The sequence below is a fragment of the Megalobrama amblycephala genome, linkage group LG12 (assembly GCF_018812025.1).
Source record: "Megalobrama amblycephala isolate DHTTF-2021 linkage group LG12, ASM1881202v1, whole genome shotgun sequence".
Taxonomy (NCBI): Eukaryota; Metazoa; Chordata; class Actinopteri; order Cypriniformes; family Xenocyprididae; genus Megalobrama; species Megalobrama amblycephala.
Window position 1 is genome coordinate 20,534,795 of NC_063055.1, and position 10,195 is coordinate 20,544,989.

Here is a 10,195-nt window from a genome sequence, read left to right on the forward strand (position 1 = left end):
TTTTATAAACGTACACTAGAAAAAAACATTACTGGTGTGCATCTTGAGACAAAACAGTGGAACTGACATATTTTAAGATATGCCAGTTACAAGTTAATTTCAGTTAAAACAGCTCAAACATGCATTTTAGTCTGGGACTAGTTTTAGCCTTGTCTGTGAAACCGAGGGATAATATTTTACTTTTTAAAATCAGTTAGTACTAAATACATAATTTTCTGCCTCTTTTCATAGCTGTCACATGCTTTGATGAAATGTATGGTTTTGGACAATTTGGTGACCGTAAAGTGGGAGACTGTGAGAAAAATAAAGTTGGCTACCAAGAAGGAGTGTGTCAATCTAATGGCTTGTGGGAAACTGTAAACAACAACTGTGTTCTTCGTATCATTGAAGTACTGCAAGAGGAATCAAAGGTTTGCTTTTCAGTTTTACTGCCTGCCCTGTTGAATATAATACACAAGAAGTCTATCACCCATGCATCACAATTATAGTTATTTGGTGTAAAAATTTAGAAAAACAAATGTGAAATGGCTAGTAAATTTTACAAATAACTACAAAGAATTGGCAATTGACATATTGCATTAAATGTGAAATTCTGAAGTAGTAAGACAAATAGTATTTTCTTGTAAAACTCGAATAATCATTGTTTTATTAAAGCCGAACATTTTTTAAAAGAGTTTATTCACCTAAAATGAAAATTATGTCATTAATTACTCAACCTCATGTTGTTCCAAACCCGTAAGACTTTCATTCATCTTCGGAACACAAATTAAGATCTTTTTAATGAAATCTGAGAGTTTTATGTCCCTCCATTGACAGCCTATGCAACTTCCATTTTCAAGCCCTAAAAAGGTTGTAAAGACATCATTAAATATATCCATGTGACTCCAGTGGTTTAACCTAAATTTTATTGAAAGTGACGCTGTTTGTGCAAAAAAACAAACGAACATAATTTACCACTTTATTTACAAAATATTAATTTCCAACGCAAGTTCATGTAACAACGTCCGCTCTCGTGTCAACAAAACACGCATGTGTCGTAATGCTCTTGTGAACGCACTGGAGATTAATATTTTGTAAATGAAGTGGTAAATGATGTTTTTTTTATGCAAACAAAGCACTCACGTCGCTTCATAAAATTGAGGTTAAACCACTGGAGTCACATGGATTCATTTAATGATGTCTTTGCAACCTTTCAGGGTCTTTAAAATGGTAGTTGTGTAGTCAAATGGAGGGACAAAAAGCTCTGATTTCATTAAAAAAGTCTTCATTTTTGTTCCGAAGATGAACGAAAGTCTTATGGATTTTGAATGACATGAGGGTAATTAATGGCAGAATTTTTTTGGGTGAATTAACCCTTTAAGCGTATCCATTTTTGTAAATACTTGTATGAGTAGATCTGAAAGGCCGATGTTTGTGATTTTTTTTTTTTTTTTTTTTTTTTTTTTTAAATGACAGAAGTATTGATCAATCCAGGAATTCAGACTCCAATTGCTCCAATTGCCTTTTTCTGTTTTCTTTTTCAAAAGGTTGTAGATCCTGAAACTTTAACAGATTTTGTGATTAAAGTGAGCAATGCCACCACAGTCAATAAAGGAGACATAGTTCAATCTCAAGTTACAGTTACTACAATTGTGGAAATACTAAACAATATTGCAGATGTCTCTCAAAATGTTACGCTGGATGAAGTTGTGGTAACGGTAAGCTAAAAATGTATTGCTGTTATAGTTTGATGGCTGTATTGCAGTAGTATTATTTAGGCCACACTTTAGTTGATATGAACTTTTACAGTTGAAGTGTCTATGAATCTATGAGCATTTTTATTATTATTATTATTATTATTATTATTTAATTCAGGTGTCTTTTTTAAGAAAAGAAACTGATAAAGCTAAAAATGAGCCTGTAATATGTATTTTAGGCCATCTAAATGTGATGCCTTTTAACATTTTCCAATCTTACATCATTTATCTTACAGAATTTTCTCAATATAGTGGATGTCATTTCATCAGAGACAACAAAACCTGTATGGGTAGAGTTAAATTCAAATGGCGCAAGCCAAGGCAACAGCTCTCAACTCCTAAGTGCCATTGAAAATGTTATAAAAGCGACATCAGACAGCAATTTCAACATAACAAGTCCATCCAACTCATTCCTGTTCAAAAAAATAACAACATCTGAAAACTTTAGAGATGTATTAAGGCTCAACTCAACAGCTGAAATATTCATCCCAAATATTACATCCACTCATAAAAATGTTACAATCACAACAGTGGCCTTCTCTTCCTTGGGCAATGTTATGCCTGCAAGAAATCGTACAGATGACCTAAATAAGACTGAAAATGTCATCAACGGACTAATTGTTGTAATAAATACAAGCATATCTATCAACAACATAGAGCTGAGCTTTGAAAAACACAGTAATTCAGTAACTCAAAACAATAATTCAGTAAACTTAGGGAACCCTCAGTGCGTTTTCTGGGAATTTAACCTTTTTAATCGCACTGGAGGATGGGACTCAACAGGATGTGAGGTCATACGGGTAAACGACACTGTCACTTGTCACTGTAATCACACCACTTCATTTTCAATATTGATGTCCCCTTTTGTTCCTGAAGATCTTGCCTTGTCTGTCATTACGTACGTTGGTGTTGCTGTTTCGATAGCCAGCTTGGTTGTGTGCCTGATCATCGAAGTGATCATCTGGAAGGACGTATCCAGAAATTCTACATCACATGTTCGGCATGTATCCTTAGTCAATATTGCTCTTTCTCTCCTGATCGCTGACATATGCTTCATTATCGGGGCTGCTGTCGCAAAGCCCGGAGAGGACTATACTAGCTCGTGTAGTGCTGTAGTGTATTTCACCCACTTCTTCTACCTGGCCCTTTTCTTCTGGATGATGGTCTCAGCCCTTCTGCTCCTCTACCGCACCACTGTGGTCTTCTCTCAGATTTCCAAATCGGTAATGATGGCGGTTGCCTTCATCGTGGGCTATGGCGCACCTGTCCTCATATCAGTTATTACCGTCGCCTCCACTGCCGGAAGTAAAAAATATGTCACTCAGAATGGAACATGCTGGCTGAATTGGGACGATTCCAAGGCCCTTCTGGCTTTTGTCCTACCAGCTCTGGTCACTGTGGTTGTCAATATTATTGTTGTGATAATAGTTATAATGAAAATGCTCAGGAGGGGAGTGGGAGAGAGCAACAGGGATGAAAGGAAAGTCTCGGTGGTCATTCTCAGATGTGTGGTCATTTTGACGCCCCTCTTCGGCATCACATGGGGTCTCGGCTTGGGCATTATGATAGAGCCTAAAGCTTTGGCCCTCCACTACTTGTTTACAATCTTCAACTCCTTGCAGGTATAAATGTTCACTTAGATTTACATTTTCAACATTGATTCATTTAAAGAAATATTCTTGGTTCAGTAGTGAAGCTCAATTATCTACCTAGTGTTGATTATCGCAAAAATTAATTTCAAGCTCACTGCGAGGCATGTACAGTGGAAGTGAATCTGTAAACATTAAAATACCGTTTCAAGATGTAAACAATATGAGTGTTAACAGTTTTGTTGACACTTAATTCTGTTAACAGTCATGTGAAAAAAGAAAGGACACCCTTTTAAATTCTATGGTTTTAAGTATCAGGACATAAAAATCATCTGGTCGTCTTAAAATTAGGTAAATACAACCTCAGATCAACAACAACACATGACATATTACTCTGAGTAATTATTCAGCAAAAATAGAGAAGCCATTTGTACACCTTGTTACACCTTATTGCTTGTAGAACAACCTTTAGCAGCAATAACTTGAAGTAATAATTTTCTGTATGACTTCATCGGTCTCACATTGTTCTGGAGGAATTTTTGCCCATTCTTCTTTACAACATTGCTTTGGTTCATTGAGGTTTGCAGGCATTTGTTTATGCACAGCTCTCTTAAGGTCCCGTCACAGAATTTTAATCGGGTTGAGGTCTGGACATTGACTGGGCCATTACAACACCTCAATTCTTTTCTTTTTCAGCCATTCAGGTGTAGATTTGCTGGTGTTTTTGGGATCATTGTCCTGTTGTATGACCCAGTATCAGTATCATTTTCCGTTCAATGGTGCGCTTGATGAATGAATTACCCAAAACATATCTTTCAATGCAAAGAGAAACGCACAGACTGCAAATAAATTACCAACCAAACAAAAGCACATTCTATCCACGAGTGTTGTCACGCTTGCACTGCCGTCTCGTTAACACGCACCTGAATGCTCCAGACCAGCAATGATCAATTAATCAAGGACATTTGATTAGCAGCGCCTGACTGCTACTTACTCTTTTAATTCCTATGGAAGCAGTAATGGTGTACTTAGTTTATCACCCATGGCTTCTCCATTTTGGCCTTGTTTTTGTTAAATAAATAATGACAGTGTGTGCATTGTTGTTCATCTGAGGTTGTATTTACCTAAATTTAAAACCTGCCAAGGACCAGATGATTTTTTTTATGATGTCCTGATACGTAAAACCATAGAATTCAATAGGGGGGGGTCCTTTCTTTTTCACACATTTATTGATTTAACTTAGTTTTCTCATGAAACCTCGCCTCTTTTTACAATCGACTGCAAGCTCAATCCAATCAACAACCGATGGATTGAACCAAGTCCCCACCCTATATATTTTTTCCATAATTCATTACGCTCAGATGTCACAATACAGAAGAAAAGATCTGTCACTACTTCCATTTCATTGCAACTTTAATGAATTCAACATTATGCCACAAATGCTTTTGATTAGCTTTACTTGTACTGAACCTGGAATATTCCTTCAAAGATTTATTCGTTTCACATTATTACAGATTATCAGAAATAAACAATGACAACTAACTCGTATGGCCTGTTCATTCATTTTAGGGCTTCTTAATATTGGTCCTTGGAACACTGATGGAAAAGAAGGTAAGAGCTGAGTTTCTTGCTTCATGAGCTATGCTTGACATTGCAAGTTCTAGGTATTTGTTATCTGAGATACTTGTTTATTTATTCCCAACAGGTTCGGCAGACACTTAAAACGAGACTGGGAATCACTAGATTGACTGGATCCCGTGCCGCATACGTAAACACGTTTTCCTCATTTGTTTGCTTCAAGTTTTTCATGCTAAAACATTTATGAAAACACGGTGCCATCTTTCCTATCACAGAGTTCTGGAGCCCAATCCTACAGTTCTTCCAACAGAACGACTCTTACAGATGTTTTAAACACCCTTTTGAGAAGAGGGAGGAGTAAGTTGAATGTCAATGCACTGCATGTTGATTTCTGGAGCATATTGTCTGAACTTTTAATGTAATGATTTTATTTTTTACAGATGCTAGGGCAAATATCAGCTCATCCTACAACTCTAGATCATCAGAAGGTTTTCCGAATGCTTAGCTGGACTACTGCTTCATTTCCTAGAATGCTTCTCTAATGCAGTCTACAACTTTTTACTGAGAATGTTTTATTTCTGTCTGGACTTCTTTAAGTACAATGCCTTCCAGAATGCTACAACTGGAATATTCAGTACTTTGCTGTTTTCTATCGGTCAACCAGATTGGCCAAGTTAGATTAAAAACATCTATTCACACCAAATTAGTGTTTTTCCCTGTACACACTGTTTTATGAGAACAGAAATTAAATTCTGGTTTCTGTTTGAACACTGTTAAGTGTACCAACACTTTACTTTGTCCTTCTCTATTAAATGCATAAATGAAAAATACTTGTTTCAGATGTCATTATTAGGGGTGCTTGCCAAGACAAGCATCCTGATTATTTCGAAATTATTTTAATTTTTCCCCCAAGGAATTCACAGCATGAAACTTATCTATAATCCCAACTAAAGTGAACAATGAGATCGTAAAGTTCACATCTCTGCAATAATGCAACAGTAATTTCAAACAAAATGCATTTATATATTTTTTATTTTAGGTGCAAATTTTATACAAATCTTTCAATAAATAAATATCATACAAATACATTACAACAGTTTAGGTATTATTTAGCATTATCATATGTTTATAATTGTGCAATAAATACCATGTGCACTTGCACAGTACATTCATTACTGAGGCAGCATATGACATTTGCTTACAGATAAACAGAAATTCATCTGATTGATAGTTGTACATGCAGTTTTTTTCTTTTGACCATTTTAAATAAAAGTACATGATAAGCAATGCTCATGTTCACGCTTTACAGTGCCCATGTTATAGTATAATTACAAGTATCGTGCAGCACTAAGAAACATGTGACTTTGTTGAACAAATGTAATTTATTACATTAATGTGTCATTCGCGAGTGTTTATTTGCCATTCTCGCTCTGTCCTGTAGAGGGCGTTGTGCATCTACGCCATAGAGTCTGACTAGATGTTTCGTCCTTCTTCCTTTCTTTCTCCTAAATTTAGGAGCATTAATTATATCTAGCTAAATAAATTAAACAGAGTTTTCAGAGCCATAGTTCTTGTAGGGTGGTGACGACTTCCGACACCTGTGAGGTACAAGAAAATATTATTTAATCATACATACAGTGAATGCTTCTAGAATCTTTGATTTTGGTTAGCCTACGTAATAAAAGCATTTGTTACTTGTATAATAAAAGACTAAAAATGCTGTATTTTACCTTTTCTGTAAGCAGAAGTACATCAGTCCGATGATGGACACCAGTAATAAAACTACACCACAGCTAATGCCAATGAGTTCTTCAGGACTCGAAAAACTTCGGGAGTCCAAAAGTAAATGTTCACAGCGCATACCACTGTACATCTGGTTGCACCTAAAGACAGTGGAAATTATGTTTGTCAAGGAGGTCTCGGGATATAGGAATCCATCATTTTGAACAGTAGCTATTGCTTGTTGACTAGAATTGCCTGTACACTAAAAAAAAAAAAAAAAAAGGCACTGAAACCATTTTCACTGAGAAATTGCTGTTAACTGTCACAAAAATTACAAAGAAATAGTAGTTAACACTGAAATATTTTCTTGCAAAACATTCTCCAATAATCTGATTTGTTTCGGCTACATCTTCGATTTCTCTCTCTTTTTTTTTTTTTTTTTTTTTTTTTTTTTTTTTGCAGAGTAAGCTGTTGATTCCTAGTAAAACAAAACATTTGGGTGGGACATATCCAAAGAAACATCCCATTTTGTAAATATCTACAAGGCTTTATTTACATCACAGCCACAACCCAAGATTTGCAACTTGCTAATCAAACGAACATGAACCAGAAAATCGAGGGTTCATCGGGTTCAAACTGAGGCGGTCTTTAATTTTATAGGTGAATTGTTTTTAGTGGCTGGTCTCACCTGCAGATGGGGGTGTCCAATTCAGAGGAGTAGGAACACACACCATTGAAACAGAATCCTTCATGTTCTGGACCGCAGGGCCTTTGAATAGCCAAAACCCGTGGTTGCTCTTCACTACCTACTGATAGACACACACACACACACACACCCAGACAGTTTTACTGGATAAGCGTGAAGGATTGTGAGTTTAACTGATTGGTATTCAGACTTGTGTCCACATGCCAAAGAACCTGCATTCTTAGCACAATGAATGTTTAAAATGACATTTACTCATTTCATACACTACAAAGTTCTGATAACAAATTAAATAACAGTCTTTTGAACAATTTAGCACCTGAAATATTAAAAAAAGACTACAAGGAATAAATGAATAAATATACAAAACAGGTCTTTTAATAATATTTCACTCACAATATTACTGTTTTTACTTGGGACAACTTTCAAAAATATATATATATATATATATATATATATATATATATATATATATATATACACAATGTTTTTTAGGGGTACTTACCATCATGTGTTGTGTTGTATTGGAGCACATCATCTAACTTCTCCTTAGTATCTCCAAATCCAGAGAAGAGGACTAACACCATCAATCCAAGTACTGATGGAGTTTTAAAAATACATTGAAGTAACTATACATATATCACCTTTATTGTCTTTAAAGTAGAAAATACATTTGTTTGAAGCTCCTCGTGTTATGAAAGTATATTAGGACTCACCCTGATAATGCAAACCCCTTTTATCCACCTGTGTCATGCTGTGGCCACAAGTACAGATTCGATTTGACTGGAGATTCTGGGTCTGATCGGCTTTCGTCAAACTTCTGCTGCTCTCTGGATGAAAGTGGTTTTTCCTCACAATTTATATCATCCTTATCCTTTTGTGCGTCACAGTCTTTTACCCATACCTGTATAATGTGCCGCATCATTTCCTGGTCCACAGGCCAGCAGCATGCACAGACGTGTTTTTGCCCCCATGTTTTTTCTTTTCCTTTTCTTTCAGTGCCCAAAGTATTTGCCAGCAGCTGCAAAAACAGATTCTTGACATAGCTGCTTATTGGCACAAAAAATATCAAAGAAAAGTCTAAAAACAGATATAACAGAACATAATAGCCAAGACCCTTGGAACATTGAGAGAAAAAAAAAAAAACTGAGAATCAGTCATTTATTATTTTAAAGCATTTATGTGGGAGGACACAATTTAGCAATGATAAAACAAATATTGTAATTATTTTGGAAGATCCATTTCAAGAGTAACTTCCATCTCACCAGCAAATTGGATGTTGAATATTAAATAGGTCATGATTCTAAATTATCTGCATAGAGACATTCTATGAAAGCTATTTCCCAAAAAAAAAAAAAAAAACATCTATAATCAGATGAGGATTTGGTATGTTGGACCTTTGTCATTGATACCATTTAGTACATTATCCATCGCAATGTTTTCCAAAAAAAAAAAAAAGTTCACCCTAATGTTACACTTTAAAGGGATAGTTCATCCAAAAATGAAAATTCTATCATAATTTACTCACCCATATGTTGATCCAAAGGTTCTTTCTTCTGCGGAACACAGAAGAAAATATTTTGAAAGATGTTGGTAACCAAATCGTTTTTGTCATTGGCTTCGATTGTGTGGACAAAAAGAAAAAAAAAAACTTCTTTATGTGTTATGTACAACCCTATTGTAATTGTTAAAATTTCAAAGGATCAGCATTGTCCCCTAAAAGTGAATGGGAAGACCAAACCATAAGTCATAGAGACTTGAAACTTGGAGCTACAGCAGTGAAAAGTGTGAAATCGCTCATAACCCCTAAACCGTTAGCCGCAGGCTCAAGTGTCTTATATTTTTGGAATCCTTGGCTTGCATGCGGATTCGATCGTTGCCCTAGCGAAACTTTCAGGTATTTTAAAAAAATTTAAAATTTTTTTTTTGCGAACTAGTCCTAGGTTTTTATCTGATCTGAACCAAAATTAGTGCAGCAAGATTCTCTGGAGTCTGATTGTCAATAATTATTATTATTATTAAAAAAATAAATAAAAATTGTTGAAATTTCAATTTACATTCTCTTAGGGCTTACCATGACATTTGAAGTGGGCAGAGACACTTTTACTAAAATGGCTATAACTCGTGAATGGACCACCAAACTTTTCACCAAACTTGGCACACAAGAGCTCATTCTGTGGTTGCATGAAAAAGGATGCAGCGACTGGTCACTTGGTGGCGCTATAGCATGGAAAAAACTGCTATAACTATGGAACCGCAAGTCTGATTGACTTGAAAATTGGCATGCGGTGTCTTTATACAAGGTGCCAAGACTGCCTTTGAGGACATTTGCATATCTTGAAAAACATGGCCGATGACAAAATAAGTTTGAGCAGCTATCAGACAAGGATAACGGAGGCCCTAGAGGCCTGTGAGAAATTTGAAAGAAATCAGCCACCAGAGGCCACCTTCAGATTTTATATCATGCAATTTTTCGCACACACCCACGATGTTCATACCACATGCTAGAACTCCTCATTGAGTGACTTCGCCTTTAGGACCGCCACTGTGCATCGAATCGTTTGTTATATATTGGACATTATTTCAAAAACCAACTTTGGTGAACTAATCCTAAATTTTTGACTCTACCTCAATAAAAACACTGTGGCACAATTTTCAGGACTCCATTGGTCAATAATTATCAAAAAAAAGTTGAACTTTGGCCTTTGGATAGCTATAGTGGGGTTATTTAGAAATATGCATTGCCAAATCTACCCAAAAGCCTATTATTCCTAAACGAAAACTCAGAATTTCTTATCATTTGGTGAGCACATGCGGCATATGATTAAGAAACATGCAAACTTTTCTGCAGATCGGCCCATAGGTGG

At 35.8% G+C, this 10,195-nt stretch overlaps 2 protein-coding genes across 44 annotated transcripts in view; one reads left to right on the forward strand and one right to left on the reverse strand.

Annotated features, from left to right (window-relative positions):
- Positions 1-5,745, forward strand: part of LOC125279989 — a 43,817-nt gene extending 38,072 nt beyond the window's left edge. For 39 of the 42 annotated variants that reach the window (XM_048210284.1, XM_048210255.1, XM_048210257.1 and 36 more), the window contains 7 exons: positions 232-410; positions 1,527-1,697; positions 1,973-3,358; positions 4,895-4,936; positions 5,031-5,093; positions 5,179-5,260; positions 5,344-5,745. In XM_048210284.1, coding sequence (XP_048066241.1) covers positions 232-410; positions 1,527-1,697; positions 1,973-3,358; positions 4,895-4,936; positions 5,031-5,093; positions 5,179-5,260; positions 5,344-5,408 — 1,988 coding nt within the window. In that variant the 3' untranslated portion in view covers positions 5,409-5,745. The remainder of the gene's footprint in view (positions 1-231; positions 411-1,526; positions 1,698-1,972; positions 3,359-4,894; positions 4,937-5,030; positions 5,094-5,178; positions 5,261-5,343) is intronic. The other 3 variants (XM_048210281.1, XM_048210274.1, XM_048210280.1) reach the window with 1 other exon arrangement.
- Positions 5,746-5,917: 172 nt separating this feature from the next.
- On the reverse strand, positions 5,918-8,220 carry epgn (epithelial mitogen homolog (mouse)). 2 transcript variants are annotated; one of them, XM_048211363.1, is made up of 5 exons: positions 8,045-8,220; positions 7,834-7,926; positions 7,314-7,431; positions 6,634-6,786; positions 5,918-6,501 (listed from the first exon to the last, which is right to left on the reverse strand). In XM_048211363.1, exons 1-5 carry the CDS (start codon positions 8,079-8,081, stop codon positions 6,447-6,449), a joined length of 456 nt encoding a protein of 151 aa, XP_048067320.1. In that variant the 5' UTR covers positions 8,082-8,220; the 3' UTR covers positions 5,918-6,446. The 2 variants fall into 2 exon arrangements, with proteins under 2 accessions (XP_048067320.1, XP_048067319.1); XM_048211362.1 differs by having other exon boundaries at positions 7,314-7,434; positions 8,045-8,210.
- Positions 8,221-10,195: the final 1,975 nt, after the last annotated feature.

What these genes read in the sequence shown, in the direction of transcription:
- epgn (XM_048211362.1), bottom strand. Translation starts at nt 8,081, where the DNA reads ATGACACAGGTGGATAAAAGGGGTTTGCATTATCAGG. An exon ending in ATACAACACAACACATGATG is followed by an intron (nt 7,435 to 7,833) that starts GTAAGTACCCCT and finishes TGTGTCTATCAG; the next exon opens with TAGGTAGTGAAGAGCAACCA. An exon ending in TACTTCTGCTTACAGAAAAG is followed by an intron (nt 6,502 to 6,633) that starts GTAAAATACAGC and finishes TGTACCTCACAG; the next exon opens with GTGTCGGAAGTCGTCACCAC.